We start from the raw sequence: 19823 nt of genomic DNA on the forward strand, positions 1-19823 counted from the left end.
CCTTTGCCACATCCCATCCCTCTTCTGCAGGGTTTTGGAGCACACACAGTCTCTGTCTTCAGGGCTGTTTGGTGTTTTTTTTTTATTTAGACCCAGCAATTTACTGCATCCACAGCTTCCCACAGGCACTTTATTTTTAATTTTTTTTTTTTTTTTTTTTTTTTTTTTTTTTTTTGGATAAAAGGACCTTTTGGTCAGATTGTCAAAACTATGAAAAATGAATCCATTCTTCTTCCAATAAAACGAAAAAAAAGCTACATTTCCAATCTCCTTGCATGAGCAAGAGTTCGAGTCATGGCTTGAGCTTCCCAGGACCTCTTTTTTTTCCTTTTTTTTTTTTTTTTTTTTTTTGGTGATATCTCAACGTTTTCCACTTGGTAAAAAAAAAACAAACCCGAAATACAGTAGTAAAGTCTTGAGGTATAGCTATAAAAAATACTTGAAAATCTTTTGCAGGAAAGCAGGGCACTTCATTGGTGAGGGACTTCTCTCCCCCCGCCTTGTATGCAGCGACAGTTCTCTGGGTCCGAGATTCCTCTGCGTGCAAAGATCGTTGTTTCCTTGCAAACGGAGTTCCTATTTCCTGGCTGTGGGGAGAAATGGGGATTTTGTGATTTTTGGAGCGCTGCCAGGCACCCGGCAGCCGTCAGGATTCCCAAGGGTTTTACCTCCGGGGCAGTAGGGATAAACTGCCGTGATTCCGTAGAGGTGGGATCGCTGCTCCGGAAGGTACTCATCAGTGAAGGCGCCCGTTTCTTTATTTACAGCTATCACCCCATCCCTGGTGGAGAAAAACGGGGAAGAAGTGTTTTATTCACCTAGGAAACTTGGAGATTTTTTTTTTCCCCTGTTTTATGTATATTTAAGAACAGGCTTGGTCTGGACACCTGCAGGACAAGTGGAAAGAAAGAAATTTGCCCAGTAAAATCCTCCTCCAGGCTCACTCAGTGCATTTCTCTGCGGTGATGCAGCCACAGGGAAAAAAAAAAAAAAAAAAAAAAAAGCCTTCCAAGGAGAGATTATCTCCCTGAGAGTCTCCTCCAAGTGTGGCAAGCTCTTAAGTGCTGTAATCTAAGACTGGATGGGAGTGGTGAGAGCTTCCAGCTGGAGTGGGAAGAGAGGCGAGTTCCTGATGCCGAGGCAAAGGGAACGGCTGAGGACAGGATCTTTCCTTGGACCTAATCTAGATCCAGAGACCTGAGCCAAGTTTGAGTTTAAAAAAAAACCAGCAAAACAAACCCAAACCACTGTTTCTGTCCCTCCCAGGGAGCTGAGCTCGTGTCTAAACAACTCCTCCGTGCTGAGATTTACGAGCAGGTGCTGCTGAAGCCGCGCTCGGAGACCCGGGAGAGCTCTGGGGTTGCTCCAGGATTTGGGAGCGGGCTGGGATTCCTCTCGGGGAGGGGAGCTCAGCATTCCCAGGCGTGCAGGGGTTGGGATTTTTCCTGCTCACCGTCTCCAGTCCGTGTGGTAGAAGTGGTTGGCGTAGCTGATGATGCTGAAGGGGTAGTTGAGGTTGCTCTGGATGACGCGGCGGCCGGTGCCGTCCGGGAATGTGCATTCCAGGTGCTTGGTGCCTGGTCAAACACAGAATATTCCCCATCCCACCGAAAATGCCACAGCAAATGTGGTGTTCGTGTTTCACAGACTCACAAGGATCACAGGACACCCCAACAATCCCACCCTGGGCACCCCAACAATCCCACCCTGGGCACCCCTGGCAGCGCTGTCCAAACGCTCCTGGAGCTCTGGCAGCCCTGGGAATGTCACCACTCCCTGGGGAGCCTGGGCAGTGCCAGCACCCTCTGAGAGAGGAACCTTTCCCTGATTTATTACATTTTGAAACAGCTTTTCGGCCTAAAGATGTAGAATCATAAAAATCGGGTTGGAAAAACTCCCTGAGACCAAGTCCAGCCATTTCCTGGCGCTGCCAAGGCCACCACCGCTCCATGTCCCCAGGTGCCACATCCACACGGCTTTTAAATCCCTCCAGGGACAAGGACTCCACCACTGCCCTGAGCAACAGCATTTTCCATGAAGAAATACTTCCTCAAATCCAATCTAAACCTCGGCTGGCACAACACTGGAGCCCACAGGCAGCACTGGGCTGAAGACATGCAGGATTTCCCCTCTAGGCTCAGTGTGACATTCTCTGATCCATCCCTGGGGACGTTACCTGCGTCCACCCAGCACAGCAGCTTGGAGAAGGGGTCAAAAGTCAGGCCATTGGGCAAACCAATGTCTGTGTGCACCAGAACCCTCCTGTCGGCTCCGTTGACGGTGGACGTTTCGATTTTGGGAGCTTCACGGTTCCAGTCCGTCCAGTAAAGGTTGCTTGGGAAATAACGCACGAAAACAGGGCAGGCAACAGTGAGGAGCGGTGGGAGATTATTCTGGTTCCTGCCAGGAGCGAGGCCTGGCTTTCCCCTTATCAGTGCCTGAACCATCTTTATTTGATTAGGAAGAAACCTCTCCAAGAGAAGCAGAACGATATCAGACATGTTTACAACCCGAACCGCGGCTCCTGGACGAGGGCGAGCCTGAGGAGCGGCACATTTTGTGTTCCAGCGGCACCCTGGAGGCACAGCTTGCGTTCCCAGAGCTTTTCCAAATTAGCTGCATCCTGACACTGAAACAGCGGCTTTAGCCAGATCTTGAATTATTAAATAAAAAGAGGCTGGGGAGCAGAGCCAAAGCCTCCTCGAGGATGTGCAGGGTCAGGACGGGGCCTTGGCCACGGGGCTCTGTATCCTAAATCCCTCTGGGATTTCTGCTGCTCACTGTGAAATCCCTGGATCCTCTCAGGGGAATTCCCAGGAAAGATACGCCATGGAGTTTCCATCTAGATGGAAAGAAGGAACTCCTCCACGGTGCCTTGCAACACTGTGTGCTGTGCCCAGTCTCGTTCTCTCCCCATGCCCCTGGTTCTCCTGCTTTCTCCTTTCCCTGTGGTATCCCTGGTGGCCGGCCCCGTGTCCCCTGTAGATCACTGACCTTTGCCCTGCTCCTTGTACTCCCCCGTGCCCTCAGACCGTTGCCTCCTGACCCCTGTTTAGGCCTGTGCAAGGTCTTTGCTCCTGATTTCCCTGCGGTGTGTAGGAATAAACCTCGCTGGAACTCACGGAATTCACAGAATCACCAGGCTGGAAGAGACCTTCAGGATCACCGAGTCCAACCCAGCCCTAACGCCTCAACTCAACCGTGGCACCCAGTGCCGCATCCAGGCTTTAAACACATCCAGGGATGGCGACTCCACCACCTCCCCGGGCAGACAAATCCAGTACTTTTATCACCCTTTCTGTGAAAAACGTTTTCCTAATATCCAGTCTGTATTTCCCTTGGTGCAGCTTGAGGCTGTGTCCTCTCATTCTGACAGTTGCTGCCTGGAGAAAGAGACAAACCCCAGCTGAGCACAGCCACCCTCCAGGGAGCTGTGGGGAGTGACAAGGTCACCTCTGAGTCTCCTTTTCTCCAGGCTGAACACCCCCAGCTCCCTCAGCTCTTCCTCATAGGGTTTGTGTTCCAAGCCCCTCACCAGCCTCATTCCCTCCTCTGGACACGCTCAAGGGTCTCAGTGACCACCCTGAGCTGAGGGGACAGAGCTGGACACAGCACTCAGTGTCCATCCTAAACTGGACACAGCACTCAGTGTCCATCTTAAACTGAGGGGCCAGAACTGGACACAGCACTCAGTGTCCATCCTAAACTGAGGGGACAGAGCTGGACACAGCACTCAATGTCCATCCTAAACTGGACACAGCACTCAATGTCCACCCTAAACTGGACACAGCACTCCATGTCCACCCTAAACTGAGGGACCCAGAACTGGACACAGCACTCCAGGTGTGCCCTCACCAGTGCTGAGCACAGGGACAGAATGACCTCCCTGCTCCTGCTGGCCACACCACTCCTGATCCAGGCCAGGTGCCATTGGCCCTCTTGGCCACCTGGGCACACCCTGGCTCGTGTCCAGCCGCTGTCACCAGTCCCCCAGGTCCCTTTCTGCCTGGGCACTGTCCCCAGCCTATAACCCTGCAGGGGGTTATTGTGGCCAAAACGCAGGACTCGGCACTTGGACTTACTAAACTTCACCTTGTTAGACTCTGCCCATCCATCCAAGCGCTCCAGGTCTCTCTGCAGAGCCATCCTACCTTCCAACGGATCGACAAACGCTCCCTGTGCAAATCTACCGATGAAACTCCACACCCTCTTCCATCTGACCGCCCAAAGGCCCCTCTTGCCTCTCCTTGCTGAGCCAGCCGCGGCGCGCGTGACGCGCGAGCTCGGCTGCTTTGCCCCAATCCTCCCCAAGCGCCTTTTCCACAGGAGAACGCTTATACCGGGATACAGGTGGCGGCTCCTCCGCCTGAAAACAGCGCGCCGCTGCAGCTCACCCTCGGACAGGGTCCACGGCGATGGCGCGGGGGTTGACGAGGTCGGTGTCGAAGAGCACGCGGCGCTCGGAGCCGTCCAGCCGGGCGCGCTCGATCCTGTCCAGGCCGCTGTCCGTCCAAAACACGGCCCGGCGGAGGTGATCCACGGCCAGGCCCTCGGGGCTGAGGAGCCCTGCGCGGGGGACGGCCACGCTCAGGGAAATGCTGCTCCGGCATCCCGCGGGCGTCCCCGGAGCGTGGGGATGCCTTAAGGCTTTAACTTTTTGTGGTTCCGGTGTGCTTGTAACGCTGCAATTCTTCGGTGTGTAACTAAATTATATATAACTAGCATAACCAGTTTAACGAGTATAACTGTAAAACTGGCGTGTCACTTTGGTGTATACTTGTGTGTGCTATATATACTAGTCTATACTATATATAGTATAGACAAGTTATACTAGTGTGTGTATATATATACACTGCTGTATATATACACACTATATATCGTGTGTATATATACACTATAAATACTGTGTGTATATATAGTATATATACACTAATATACTTATACTAGCATACATATATAGTATATATAGCATAATATATATATACTAGCAGATATATATTGTATCTAATATATACTAGCATGTGTAGTATACACACATATATACTAGTGCACATATATAGTATAGATAGCATAATATAGATACTAGCGCATATATATAATATACACAATAATTTATACTAGCACATATATGGTGTATATATAGCATTATATATATATACTAGCAGATATATAGTACGTCTACTAATATATACTAGCATATATAGCATATACACTAATATATACTAGTGCACATATATAGTATATATAGAATAATAGACATACCCGCTCATATATATAATATATACAATATTATATACTAGCACATATATAGTGTATATACAGCATAATATATATTTGCATATATAGTATATACACTAATATATACACACAACATATACATGTATACAATATATACGGCATAATATATACACGAGTATATATAGTATATATGGCATAACACAACGATATGAGCACACATATATAATATATAACATAATATATATACTAGCACATATATAGACACTATATACAGTACAATATATATATTAGCATATATACTATATATACTAATAAATATAGACTAGCACATATACACTACATATAGCATAATATATACTAACACATATACAGTATATATACACTAATATATAGATACTAGCATATATATACACTAATATATAGATACTACCAGTATTTATATACCAGTATAACTAGTGTATACTATATATAGTATATACTAGTATATATACACTAAAAGGACACACTAGTTTTACACTTATACTAGTTAAACTAGTTTATATACATACGAGTATAACAAGTATAAGTGTGTAACTAGTGCATCCCTTCAGTGTATGGAGTTTCGACTCCGTATCGAGCGTTAGCTACTGCTCTGTGCTGTTTAAGTCAGATGAAACAATTCCTCTCCAGGCCTGGACACCTCATTGCCTCAAGCCCTGAGCGATGGAAACAGAAGTGAGCTGAGGGGTGGGGAGCAGACTTGGGGTAAATTACTTCATCACCTGAGGCTGCAATTGGAAGATTAACCCCCAATGTGCAAGTGGACACACCTTATAAAAGTGTGAAAACCCGTGACCCTTGGCCCATTTTGGGTGTATCCCCTGGGGGGGATTCATCTGCCTGAAACGCACCTGAAGGCCCTTCAGTGAATGGAACTGCTTTTTATTCCCTTAATTCTGTCTGGCCTGTTCTTAGGCAGCCCCAAAAGGCGTCAACGGGAGCACAGCACCCCGGAGCTGCGATGGGAGCGGCAGACGCGGCTCTGGGCAGGTGACACGGGGACGGGAGCACACCTGAGCTGACGATGGTCTCTGGCTCGGAGCCTGGCTCCAGGCCCGCCCGGCTGATGGTCCGGCCGGCCACGTCAGTCCAGTAGATCATCTTCTCCCGGCAGTCGTAGTCGATCCCCACCACGATGGAGCCCTGCCAGGGTCGGCACAGGGACACGGGGTGAGATCCTGCCAGGAGGCTCAGGGAGCAGCCCCAAACCCACCAGCCGGCACCGAGAGCCGTCTGGGACACGCTGCAGGTGGGGAACGGCACTCAGATCCCATTGTCCCAGCAAAACTCTGCTCCGACGGGTTCCCGCTGCACCCTCCCGGCTGAATCCCACAGCAGGGGATTTTAGGGCAGCTGGTGCAGGCTCACAGCCACATCCAGATGGATCTGAACCCTTTGCCTGAAGAAGAGAGCGCTCCAAGAGCGAAGGCAGCCCGGGGAATGACCTTCAGGACGGGGAGAGGGAATATTTGGCAAGGTCCTTCACTCCCCAGGGTGCAGGAAGGGTCCTGGCCCAGATTTCAGCGCTCCTCTGGGCGGGCTGCAGAGACACATGGCCACGCTCCAAGGGGAGTTCAAGGAAGGGAAAAAAGGCCAGCTCTGCAGCTGGAAGTCTGGGCCGTGACCAACCCTGGAGAGCTCTGGGAGCACCTGAACTCCTTCCCTTTGTGAGCAGCCCCAGGTCTGGGACCTGTCTCTGCTGGGGAGAGGTGAAAATAGAATCCACAGAATCCCAAAATGGTTTGGGTTGGAAGGGACCTTAAAGATCATCCAGTACCACCCCTTCCATGGGCAGGGACACCTTCCACTGTCCCAGGTTGTTCCAACGAGGTCTTGGACACTTTCAGGGATCCAGGGGCAGCCACAGCTTCTCTGGGCACCCTGCACCAGGGCCTCACCGCTCCCCCAATCAATAATTTCATCCCAAAATCCCATCTAACCCTGCCCTTGGTCATCGGGAAGCCATTCCCCCTTGTCCTGTCACTTGTCCCGAGTGCCACCAAGACATCCAACGTCCCCAGATACCAACACCAACCCCCAAGAGGTGACCCCCTCAAACAGCTCGGACGAGTGGCTCAGAGAGAGGTGACAACACCGAGTGTCCCAAACACCCCATCCCCATCCCGAGGGCACCGTACATGCAGGGAGAGCAGGGTCTTGGCCGCCTCCTTCTGCAGCCGGGTGCCGTTCAGCGGGAGGTACCCGATCTGCTGGCCCTGGGCGTAGAGCAGGAACGTCCCCGCGGCCGGCGGGGACACGTCGGGCCGGGGCTCGGGCCGCACGCTGGGCGGGGCGACGCTGGGCAGACCTGGCACGTCGGAGGGGACACAGACGGCTCAGGCGGCGCCGTCCCCCAGGCTCCGCGTGGCGGGGTGACTTTGGGGCGCCGGGCTCTTACAGGGCGGGGCGGTGCCGGGCTCGGAGCGCGTCCCCGGGATCTCCCTGCCGCTCCGCTCCACGCACCAGCAGTAGCCGCTGTCGCCGTGGCACTGCAGCGGGGTGAAGTCGCCGCTGGGCTCGCACTGTGGCACGTACTGGTCGCCGCGGGGGCTGCCCCCGTAGTGCTCCAGCAAACTCTGCCGCCAGCGCTCGCACATGCTGGGGGGCCGCTCCGTGGGCTCTGCCACGGGAGGGTGATGACAGTCACCAGCCTGTTCGGGGGGGGGGACTCAGGGCTTTGCAGAGCCCTGTGTCCCCCCCCGCTTCTCCCCGCTGGCCGTGCCCCCACGCCGAGGATGCTCCCCGGGGCACTGACCTGCGCCCCCGCAGCGTGGCGGGGTGGTGCCCGGCGCCGTCCGGGTGCCAGCGATCTCCTGCCCGGCTGCGTCCACGCACCAGCAGTGCCCGGAGCTGCCGTGGCACTGCAGGGGCCGGTACCGGCCCTGCTCGTCGCACTGGGGCACGTGGCCGTCGCCCACGGGTGACGGCCCCGGCGGCACCTCCCGCGGGTACATCCGCGCGTGCTCGCAGGGCGTCAGCTGCTGGATGGACTCTGCCGGCGGTAAATGCCCCCAGCCCGGGCTCAGGGGGTGCCACGCAGCCCCCCAGAGCCACTTGGCACCGTGACACCACTTGTCCCCTGTCTTCCAGCACTCTTTGGTCAGGGCTGCCCCACTCCAACCCCCTCGACACCCCACAGCTGTTCCCTCCATCACAAGTTGGCACAGGAGGCGGCCCAATGGCCACCGCCACTGTAACCCGATGGGCCAGGGCACCCTAAACACCCAGGAGGCCCTTGGTGCACCCGTTGGACAGCACCCTGCCCTCAGGGAAGCCCCAGAAGGGTGGTTGGGCAGAGGGCCACAGAGTCACAGAATGCTTACGGTGGGAAGGGACCTCTGGAGATCCTCCAGTCCAACCTCCCTGCCAAGGCAGGGTCACCTGGAACGTGTCCAGGTGGGTTTGGAATATCTCCAGAGAGGGAGACTCCACACCCTCCCTGGGCAGCTTTTCAAGGGCACTGCCACCCTCTGCATCACGAAATTCTTCCTCATGCTGAGGCGAAACTTCTCAAGTTTTAATTGACGGCTGTTCGGTTTATGGCTCCCTTCCACTCGCTGTGGCCCCGCTGTCCCCACGCCGCCGGCCAAATCCATTGGGACGCCAACCAGATGCCCAAGGACTCAACCCACCCCTTGGAGGGTGTCACTGACCTGGGCTCCCGCAGCGTGGCGGGGTGGTGCCCGGCGCCGTCCGGGTGCCGGCGATCTCCTGCCCGGCCGCGTCCACGCACCAGCAGTGCCCGGAGCTGCCGTGGCACTGCAGGGGCCGGTACCGGCCCTGCTCGTCGCACTGGGGCACGTGGCCGCCGCCCAGGGGTGGCACCTCCCGCGGGTACATCCGCTCGTGCTGGCAGGGCGTGAGGCGCTGCGGGTTCCCTTCCGCCGCTGGAAAGGCGGAAAAGAGGAGCGTGAGGCTGGGGAAGGCGTGCCAGGCAGAGAGGGCACGGGGCTGAGCGGGCGCCTCACCGTACGTGCACTGGAAGCCGTCGCCCGCGTAGCCGGGCCGGCAGCGGCAGGAGAAGGAGCCCGGCGTGTTGTAGCAGATGGCTGCCGGGTGACACGGGCTTTGGGCACACTCGTCCACGTCTGTGCAGGAGGAAAGACGGCATCAGCGGGCACGGGGGCACCCCGGCAGCTGCGGTGCGGCGTCCCTCCCGCGCCCACCTTACCGGAGCAGCGGATGCCGTCGCCGGCGTAGCCGGGGAGGCACTCGCAGGTGGCGCGGCCGTCACCGCGGGACACGCACCGCGCCCGGTCCCCCGGAGCGCAGGGGCGCCGCCCATCCTCGCAGGGGTCGCTCGCCGGCGCCGGCGCTGCGGGGACAGCGGAGGGGTGCTCAGGGCACGTCCGCGGGGAGCCGGGGACGCCCCGGCTGGGGTCAGCACTTACGCACGCACGCCTGCCCGTCCCCCGCCGGCCGGTACCCGGCGCGGCACTCGCAGCGGTAACTGCCCGGCACGTTCAGGCACACGGAGAAGGGGCCGCACTGGCTCAGGCCCTCGGAGCACTCGTCCACATCTGGGGGGAAAAGGAGGAGACACCGGGCACCCCGATGGTGGTGGGACACCCCGCGTGTTCGCGGTCCGACAGGGAACGTCCTGCCCCACGCTGCCCACCCCACATCTGTCACTGAACTTAATCGGCTACAGAATTAACTTTCTAATCGGCTCAAAATAGAAGGGAAAAAAGAACGAGATGGCTTTTGATTTGATAAAGAAGCATTTGTTCGAGGCACACCAATACTCTCGACTATTTGGGGTTTAAAACTTGGTTTCAGCCTCCTGAAATTAAGTGAGCAGATTGGTCACTTAACCTGGGATTTTAGGAGAAGGAAACCTGCTCCTCATTGAAAGGCAGGATGCTTGAATTCCTCGCCAGCAGCGCAACTCACTGGCACTGGGCAGCTCCTTGTGGAGAGGGACTCCAAATTTGGAAGATAAATTTGCATGTGAAGTTTGGTGTGGTGGGAAAGCAGCAAAGAAGCTGGCTGGATTTATGAAACGCAGCGATTCTTTTCCCACTGGTTTTGCTTCTTCCCCCTGTCTCTCATTTTTTCCCCTCCTCTTTTTTGCTTGCTCCTGGAGCGCTTCCCCGGGGGCCTCCAGCACCCTGCCTCAGTTTCCCCCCATGATGCGTGGGTGAAGCTCTGTGGGTGCTGCGACATCCCAGCACCCCAAACACCAGCGACCCCCTGACGGGGCACAGATCCACCCGCTCCCCCGGCCCCGCTGACCTCGGCAGCCCCGTCCATCTCCGCGGTACCCGGCCGTGCACTCGCACGTGTACTCTGCGCCCGCGCCGGGCCGGCAGCGCGCCGGGGCCTCGCACGCGTGGGTGCCGTCGTGGCACGGGCTCACCCCGGGATTCTCGGCGTCGTCTGCGGGCACAGAGGGGCGTTGGGGGGGAATAAAAGATCTGGGAGACACGAGGAGCGACCGTCCCTCCCCGCTTACACCCGGTGCAGGCGCCGCCACTGCGCCGCAGCTTTGTTGTCCCCACGGCCGTGCCACCCCCACCACGCCAGCAGCTCAAACCGCTCGGAAAACCCCTCCTCCTCGGCCGACCTTGGGCAAAGAGGGACGGCGGCATTCCCGCTGGGAATCGTGCGGGCTGGCGCGCGGATCGGCGGGTGCCGGCGCTCACCTGGCGCCGGGCCGATGCGGGCGGCCAGGGCGTAGCGCAGGACGTGCTCGTGGCCGTCGAAGAGGGCGAAGGCGCGCGCCACCGAGAGCCGCTGCCGCGCCGGCAGCCGCGAGTGCGGGCAGCCCGAGAAGGTGACGTTCTGGCGCAGGCGGTAGGACAGGGTCTGGTTGGCGGTGCCCGCGGCCACCACGTATTCCCGCCGGCCTGAGGATGTCACGGCTGCCGGGTGGCGCGGAGAGCCCCGTGGGGTGTGGGGAAAACGGTGTCAGCGTCGACGTGACTCGGGTGTTCCCGGGAGTTCGGGGGAGGTGTGTGGGGAACTGAAGCCGGGTGAGCACAGGGCTTACCTGAGCTGGAGTAGGAGTAGAGTTCCTTGTAGGGAGTGACGTGGACGGTGACGTTCTCTAGCAGGAACGGCACCTCGCCCTGGATGTGTGTCCTGAGGCTCAAATAATTGTCCGGCCCCAGGCCCTCGGCTGTCTGAGTGACCTGGACCGTCTCCCCACCGGGGGAAAACGTCACCTCCAGGCTCTGGGTGAATTCAGCGCCTGGGCAGGAAAAGGGAACGGGCGCCATTTGTAGGGACACCCCCAAAGCGTCCCTCGCTGCGTGCCCGTGGGGGGTCACAGCGGGAGGCGAGCGCCAGCTGAGAGAGGGATGGGAGAAACCCCTGAGCCGCCCCTCACCCCTCACCACCCACCCCCGAGAGCCACGACCCCCGGGAGCGGTGTCACATCCCAAACCCCCGCTCACCGGCGATGCTGAAGCCGTTCTCGGAGCCGGGCTCCTCCAGGGCGAAGAGCCACGCGAAGAGCCCCCCGACGGGCAGCAGGGGCAGCAGGGCGCGGGCAGCGGGCTGGGGCACCCCGCTGATGGCCGTGTAAGCTCTGCCATCGCTGCCCACGATGTAGGCGTGCAGGTCCACGTCCTGGAAGCGCACGGGCGCCCGGCCCACCCTCAGGCTCCCGCTCACCTTCCCGTTGAGGCGATGCACGGCCCCTGGGCGGGGAGACGGGCACCCCTGGCAGCGGCCACCCAGGCACGGGCTGCCCGTCCCCCCGGCCCGCCCCGCGTACCTTCGGGCAGGCACTGCCGCCCGTTCCCGTAGAAGGTGGCCCGGCAGTGGCAGCAGAAGCCGGCGGCGTAGTCGGTGCAGAAGGCGTGAGGGGAGCAGCGCCCGTGGTGCTGGGCGCACGTCTCCTTGCCGGCCTCGCTGTAGGTGAACACTGGGGACAAAGGGAAGGGGTTGGGGACACGATGACAAAGCCATCCCTGCACAGCGGGTGGGCGCCTTTGCCTGCCCGGCCCCACAAAACGCCGCCTGGAAAGGAGCCAGCAGGCAGTGGCGGTTCCCAGGAGAGTCACCCGGGACGCAGAGGGGTGGTGGAGAGTTTGGAACCTGTTGCCTGAGATCGAATTCCTGAGGGTATTTTTGGGAGACAGCCGGCTGGGGACGGGGCTCTGCTCCCCCGGGCACGTGCCACGGCGGCTCCACAGCTGGCTCGGCGGCGGGGAGGGCGGCAGGGCCAATTCCCACCCTCGCGCCGGGACCTGCCCCCTGAGCACTCCAAGCCTCCCTCCTTTTCCCGTGGCAAGCCCAGCAGGCAGGGCTGGACGGCTCCGGCATCCCCTTGGCAGCGGGACTGGGCTGGGAGGAGGAGCTGCCAGGGCAGCAGCTTCGCAGGAGCGGCTCCTCCAGCGCCCGCCGCTTGAACTTCCAGCCAGGGGCCGTTTTTAGGGAGCCACCCGCGCTCGGTCACCGTCCCCACCGTTGGGTCGCTGTCCCCTCTGTGCCACGGCCAGGGGCTCACCATCGGGGTTGAAATGCACGTCCTCCTCCACGCCGACGCCGTGGTGGCCGGAGCTGTACGAGGACGGGCTGGCGGAGTGGCTCAGCCGGGCGCCACCGTCCCCTCCGGGCCGCGGCCAGCGGCTCTGCTCCTGCCCGTCCCTGCTCCCGGGGACAAAGCCCAGCAGCACCGGGGCGCCGTGGCCGGGGCGCTGGGCCGTGTGGCCGGAGAGCGGGCGGGTGTAGGCGGCGGTGCCGGGTTTGGGGTGCCCGGGGAGGCTCTGGGGCACAGCAGGAGCGGCTCCTTCGCCACCCCCCGGCTCCACGCGCTCCGCGCCGCCCACGCGGAAAACCCACACGCCCGGGACTCCCGTGTTGCTCTCCCTGTGGACACAGCGCACGCGAACATCGTCAGAGCCGCGCTGGAAATGCCACCCCGAAGGCGGCACCGCCACCGGCACAGCACAGCACCCCCCAGCTCACTGCCCCAATTTTTCCAGGCTTTAAAACACTCTGGGGCTGGGAAGAAGGCGACCCTGCTCCCACAGCCACAGCCCCCACCGGGTTCCGCTCACCTCTCCAGGTTGCTCAGAGCCTGCTCGCTGCTGGCCAGGCTGTGGAAGAGCCCGTCCCTCTTCGGGTCATCGCCGTCCCCCCAGCTGAAGCCCACCCTGGCCGGCAGCTCCAGCTGGACGTTGTAGGACTCCTTGGGCCGCGTCCCCAGGAACTGGAGGCCCCCGTCGGGATAGAGGAAGATGGCGTAGGTGTCCTCATCGTTGTAGGCTATGACAGCCTGGAAGGTGTTGAGCTGCCAAAGGGAGAGCGGGAGACGGATGGATGGCAGGGAGGGGCAGGAACACGGCAAGGGAGTGAAGGAAGGGCGGCAGGGATGTGAGAGGCAGCCCCACGCACACCACAGGGCAGGCAAACAGCCCAAAAGGGCTCTCCAGCAGAGAGCACCTCCGTGGAGAGAGACTGGGAGAGCTGGGAATGTTCACCTGGAGAGGAGAAGGCTCCAGGGAGAGCTCAGAGTCCCTAAAGGGGCTCCAGGAGAGCTGGAGAGGGACTGGGGACAAGGGAGGGAGGGACAGGACACAGGGAATGGCTTCCACTGCCAGAGGGCGGGGATGGATGGGAGATTGGGAACTGGGAATTCCTGGCTGGGAGGGTGGGGAGGGGCTGGGCTGGAATTCTCAGAGAAACCATGGCTGCCCCTGGATCCCTGGCAGTGTCCAAGGCCAGGTTGGACATTGGGGCTTGGAGCAGCCTGGGACACTGGAAGGTCTCCCTGCCTGTGGCAGGGGGTGGAACTGGATGTTCCCTTCCAACCCAACCTATTCCACGATCAGCCTGCAGAGACCTCCAGGGGAAGAGCAGGAGCTGGGGCCGCTCATGCCCAGCCCAAACCCCAAGTGCCACATCCTGGGAAGGCTCTCAGCATCCTCCTCGGAGCATCCCTGCCCATGGGAAACCCCTGCACTGGGAGCCCCTCGCTCCTGTCCTCCCACTGACACCCCCCTGCTCCATCCCGGAGCGAAAACCCGCTCCCCCCGCTCGTCCCTGAGAACAATTTTAGCTCGGCTTCCTCCGGAAAAAACATTCCAGCGCTCCCAGCTTCCCATACATCCCGCTATAGGCGGGCTGGCCGCCTGCCCTGCCAGCCCTGCCCAGCCACCCCGACATCCCACACCCTCCAAAGGCCGGGAAACCCGCCCCACACCGCTGCTGCTGCCCCGTGAACCGCTCCAAGCGGGGAGCAGCAGCCCTGCCCTGCCCTGCCCTGCCCTGCCCACCGAGCTGCTGGGAGCAGCACGCAGGGAACGGCGCCCGAGAGCAGGAGAGGAGATTAAACTCCCAGTCTCACCCCCAGAGCAGCGGGAGGGAGGCCGGGGGGCTCCCTCCACTCCACCCCCAACAGCACCAGCCCTGATTTTGGGGTGCAGGCTCCCTCCCGCCGGAGCATCGCTGGATTTCCTGGCAGCCCCGCGGGATATAAAGAGCCTTGTTGTGCCCGTCACACACTCGGGCATTCAGAGACCCCGAAAAGGCGGCCAAAAAAGCTGGAGGGGGGGGGGGGTGGTGGAATAAACCCCCCCTGCCCTGCCCCCCGGGGCTGGATTCCTCCCCCACGCAGCAGCTGCGGGACTCGTCGTGCCTCGGGGTGGGGGGCGAGGGGGGACACGCTGGGTGACATCCGTGGGCTGGCACGGTGGGATGAAGGGAAGGAGGGAGCAGGGGGGGAAGTCCCCGGCAAAGAGCTGCAAAGGGCAAATTCCAGCCCGAAAGGGCAAGTTCTGCTCCTACAGAAGCAGGCTCAGGCTTCCTCAGAGGGGAAAATGTCACTGCGGGGACCAGGAGCGTGTCCCAAGGAGCTGGAGGGGACGTGGCACTGCCAAACCTCCCACCCAGGCAGGACCCCCAAAGAGGGGGTCTGGGGATCCTCTGCTCCCCTTCTTAACCCAGGTTTCTACTTCTGGGGCTCAAAAGGGATTAGCTGTGACTCTCCAAAGGCTTTGGAGTCGGTCGTGGCTCTGAGCAGCAGGAGGGCAGCGTTCCCAAAAACTCCACATTTGGCCAGCGAAAGGAAGAGGTGTTTGGGGAGGTTTTTAGCAGTTTTGGCCAAGGGGGAGCTCAGCAAAGCACAGGCACAAGCTGTGTCTCAGGAGTTCCTCGTTTCCAAACAAGACCGGTTTCGTTTTAAAGCCTGATCCAAACTTCTCGGAGCGGGGGAAAAAAACCCACAACGGGGAAGAGGGAAGAAGAGGAGGCTGCGTTTTTGACGGCCTCGAGGTCGCTGCGAGGCCCCTGATGGCATCTCTTCAGCTGCTTTCCCAACTTTTAAATGAGAGGAAAAAAATGTGCCTCGTCTCCTTCCAAACCTCAGCTTCTTGCCTTGCTTGGCTTCCCTCTCGGCCAGCCGCTACCCAAGGGCCCTGGAGCGGGGGGATGCCTGGGGGTGGCTCCTGGGGACCCCCGGGGACACGGTGGCTGCTGCTGGGCTTTGGGTGACAGCCCATCACCCGCCACCCAGCTCTGGGTATCCACCACCGGAGCTTTTCCTCGTGCAGCTCATCCCGCTCAGCTGGCGGCGCGTCGCTGTCACCTCCCCAGCGCGTCATCGGCCTGACCTGACAGCTCACGGCCCGGCGATTTCGGGGGTCCACCCACGCGGGAGCCTGATCAACCTCGTGGGTGGAGAGCATGGGTCACCCCCCCCTGAGCTGGCAGGCCACCTATGAGCTCGTTCTCCAGGCACAAAATCGGCCCACGGTGGAAATTCCGAAGGCGGTTCTTGGCCAGCAGCGCAACCGGCAGAAGGAGGGAGCAGCCCCGAGCCACCAGTGAAGGTCAGGAGCACAAGGGGGTGACCTTAAAGCGGGGACCTCCCCCAGCTGCCCCCAGCAGCCAGAGCTACCAGCACTGCAAAGCTTTGTGTGAGGAGAATCAGAATCCTGGAATGGTTTGGGTTGAGGGGATCTTAAATCCCCTCTCACTCCACCCCTGCCATGGGCAGGGACATCGTCCACCAGCCCAGGGTGCTCCAAGCCCTGTCCAAACACCTCCAGGGATCCCAGGGGCAGCCACAGCTTCTCTGGGCACCCTGTGCCAGAGCCACCCCAGCCTCACAGCCAGGAATTCCTTCCTAACATCTGATCCAAGCAGTGTGAAGCCATTCTCCCTCGTCCTGTCATTCCGTGTCCTTGCTCAAGCACCTCCAGCCATGAAGGCAACCTCTAAACCTCTTCTGGCCAACAGCCCCACCGCTGCCACAGCCTTGGGAAGAGGGGGGAAGCTCCGTGTTCCCCCTGGCGCCCACCCAAGGATGGATGGACGGACGGAGCCACCACCATCCAGCTGCTCAGGCAGAAAAGAATCAACATTTCGGGCACTGCACGAGGAAAAACATCCTCCCGTGACACGTAGGACGGACACCCGAGCTCGGGGCCCTTGGCCTCACCTTGGCGGAGGGCTCGGCACCCTGGGAGAGCTCCTGGTAGGCGCCCACGTCCTCCCAGGTGGCGACGAAGGCGTCGGTGGGCACGAAGGCGCCGGCGGAGCGGGGAAACCCGGCCCGGATGTATCCCACGGCCCGGTCCAGCGCGTCCCTGGAGCCGTCCTGCCGGTAGTAGATGTTCCCTCTGTCCCCGGAGGTGTCGAGGTCGGCCAGGAAGGGGGCGATGACGGGGAAGTCTGTGGGGAAATCGTCATCCACGTACTGGGTCTCCCTGGGGAAATCCTGGGTGGAGATGACCCCGTTGGTCCCCACCTGCGGCGAGAGCGGTGCGGCGTGCTCAGGAGCTGCGGAGGTGCCGCCGCTGCCCCGTCCCGCCCCTCCTCGCTGCGGCGGGGCGCGGGGCTCTGAGCCCCGAGGCCGCCTGGCCCCATCCGGCCGGGCAGAAAACAAAGACCTCGGGCTTCTCCAGCCCCCAGGGAGCTGCCGAGCTCAGGGGCCGTCCCAGCTGCAGCCGCTGCTGGCGGGGGGAACAGCTGCGGAGGAGAAAGCCCTCTTGTTCCTCCGCAGCCGGAGACAGCGGGCAGGAAAAGGGGGAAATGGACGGACGGGTGGATGGGAAAACACGTGCGGTGCCACAGCCGAGGTGCACATGGAGGGGCAGGGCCGGGCAGGACCAGGAGGAGGAGGAGGAGGAAGGGGTGTAAAGGCACGGGGAGGAAGGATGGAAAGATGGAGGGGTGGAAAGCCAGAAGGAAGGAGCGATGGTGGGGCAGAGGGATGGAGGGAAGAGCGGAGTGGGGAAGACGGAGAGAGACAGGGCTGGAAGGAGGGAGGGACAGAGGGTGGAGAGATGGACGGAGCGAAGACGGAGGGACAGAAGGAGATGATGGAGAGGAGGAAGCGGGGTAAGGGAGTACGGGAAGGAGAGCAGGGAAGCAGAGGGAGCGAGGAGCGGGGCCGGGACCAGCCGGGACTCACGTAGAGGCGGCGGGCGGAGCGGCCGTAGAGGCGCAGGGCGCGGCGGAGCAGCACCCCGGGAGAGCTCTCATCGTCCCCGGGCCGCAGCCGGGCATCGCCGCGGGCCGGGCCGTGCGGGAGCAGCCCCGGGCGGGGCAGGGCTGTCCCCACCGCCAGCAGCGCCGCCAGCGCCGCCAGCACCGCCCGCATCCCGACAGCGGCCACGGCAGCGCCCGAGCGGGAGAAGCCGAGCGGAGCGGCGGAGGCGAGCGGAGCCCGACGGACCGGACGGGGCGACCCCGGCCCCGCGGGGCGGGACGGGGCGTAGCCCGAGGGGCGTGGCCAAGCGGCGGCCGTCCCCGCCCCGGGCCAATCGGGTCTTACCCAAAATCCGGCCGGAGTTGAGGCCCTCCCCTCTCCCCGCATCCCCGCGCATCCCCCCGGGCCGGTAGCGGCATCCCGAGGGGAGCGGGGTACCGCGGCGGCGGTGTCCCGAGGGGATAGAGGGGTGGGATCCCCTCTTGGTGCCCCGCAGCCCCCCTCGCATCCCCCCCGCCTCGCCGCATCGCCCCCGGGGCCGGGCCCGCGTCCAGCCGGGGTCGGGGCCGGGGTCGCGGCGTGGGCGGGAGGCTCTGGCCGCTCCCCGCTCGCTCCCTCGGAGCCGGGAAGAAACGTGACTCCTCACCCGCAGCGGGGAGGACGGGGGCAGCCCCCGGCCGGAATCTGCCGCGCAGCCCGAGGGGCAGGCGGGCAGCCAGCGGCACGCAGGGCCGGGCGCGGGGTCAGCGCTGTTTATCCTTCCCCTGTCCCCTCATCCATCATCTCCGCCCGCAGAACTCTGCGGCGGCCGATGGATCGAGGAGAGCTCGCCTTTGGGTCCGGGGGAAGGGGTGGGAGCGCCCGCGGTGGCGGAGGGGAGGAAGAGCTCAAATCCCGACAGCTGCGCTCCCTGAGTGCTCCTGGAAATCCGGGCTGGGAGCGGCCAAAAGCTCCGCTCCAGCTTCCCCGCTTTGCCCGGCCTGGATCGGTCCCGAGGCGGAGCCGCGCCCCAGGAATGCCAGATAACGAGGAGGGAAGTGTCAAAACCCCGTCGGCTGTCGAGAGAAATAAATCAGGGACGCATTCGTGGCATTCCCGACGGGAATCCTCGCACGGGAAGCAGCCGGACACCCTCAGCCCCGTCTATGGCGGTGACAGGGATTTGTCACTGCGGCCCCCGTCCCCTCCATCCTAGTGCAATCCCCTGCATATCCTGCTCACCCTGGAAAGCGGTTCCCACTGGTGCTGGGATTGAGCTGGTTTGGAATTCCAGATGTTCCTGGGAGCGTCACTGCCGGGGCCACATCTGGAGAAGTCACTGCACCCTGGCTCCAGCCCCTGGAAGGAGTCAAGGAGTCGTTTGCCTGGCCATGGAAAACCATTAGGACTTGGAGCGGGGTCCAGGCCAGCTGGACACGATTTGAGGAGCTTCCCGTGCCAAAATGCCGCTTTTCTTTGAAGCTCGAACACCTCCGTGGCTCTCCAGGGAAACTGGGAGCTGCAGGGGGCCAGCAGCCCCTCTGCCTGGTGAGATCCCAGCTGGAATATCACTCCCGTGGGGAATGGCGGCATTTGGTGGCACCTCGGAGGTGGCAAAGGGCAGAGGGGACAGGAATGGGGGAGGGAAAAGGAGGAGAGCCTTGCTGCTCCACGAGACCTTTGGGGGCTGTTGAAAATCCAAACCACGGGCCCTGAGAATCCTCTGGAATGGGAAGGGGGAGCTGCCAGGCTTCCTGCAGACTTTGGGATGCTAAAAACGGCATTTTCCCGGCTCCCCGAGCCAAAGTGGCACCAGCCAGTTAAAAAAAAAAAAAAATGGGAGCTGGGAAGAGCTGGAGTTCTGGCCTGGCCTTGGGAGCAGAGTCCTGCTGGGCATGGGCATTCCTGAGGGTTTGGGAGAGCCAGGAGCCTCAGGAGGGATGGGGACAGGGATTGGGATAGGGAGGGGGAAGAGGATGGAGGAAGAAATGGAAGGAGGATAAGGATGGGGACAGGGATGTGGATGGGGTCAGGGATGAGGATGGGGAGATGGGAATGGTAAAGACAGGGATGGGGATGGGGACAGAGATAGGGATGGACACTGGGATGGGGTCGGGGATGAGGATGGGGAGATGGGAATGGTAAAGACAGGGATGGGGATGGGGACAGAGATAGGGATGGA

The 19823-nt window shown here is 60.6% G+C and overlaps 1 protein-coding gene across 2 annotated transcripts; it reads right to left on the reverse strand.

The window, feature by feature from the left end:
• Window positions 1-160: 160 nt before the first annotated feature.
• Window positions 161-17833, reverse strand: NID2 (nidogen 2). Of its 2 annotated transcripts, XM_040068638.2 has the most exons (22): window positions 17645-17833; window positions 16670-16978; window positions 13287-13519; window positions 12734-13095; window positions 11999-12148; window positions 11676-11921; window positions 11270-11470; window positions 10923-11141; window positions 10513-10656; window positions 9669-9797; window positions 9449-9592; window positions 9246-9365; window positions 8931-9164; window positions 8033-8269; window positions 7676-7897; window positions 7416-7585; window positions 6291-6420; window positions 4395-4566; window positions 2177-2334; window positions 1454-1577; window positions 669-781; window positions 161-587 (listed from the first exon to the last, which is right to left on the reverse strand). In XM_040068638.2, exons 1-22 carry the CDS (start codon window positions 17831-17833, stop codon window positions 577-579), a joined length of 4017 nt encoding a protein of 1338 aa, XP_039924572.1. In that variant the 3' UTR covers window positions 161-576. The 2 variants fall into 2 exon arrangements, with proteins under 2 accessions (XP_039924572.1, XP_039924573.1); XM_040068639.2 differs by lacking the exon at window positions 8033-8269.
• Between the last annotated feature and the right edge of the window lie 1990 nt (window positions 17834-19823).

Source organism: Hirundo rustica, chromosome 6 (assembly GCF_015227805.2).
Source record: "Hirundo rustica isolate bHirRus1 chromosome 6, bHirRus1.pri.v3, whole genome shotgun sequence".
NCBI classification, from domain to species: Eukaryota; Metazoa; Chordata; class Aves; order Passeriformes; family Hirundinidae; genus Hirundo; species Hirundo rustica.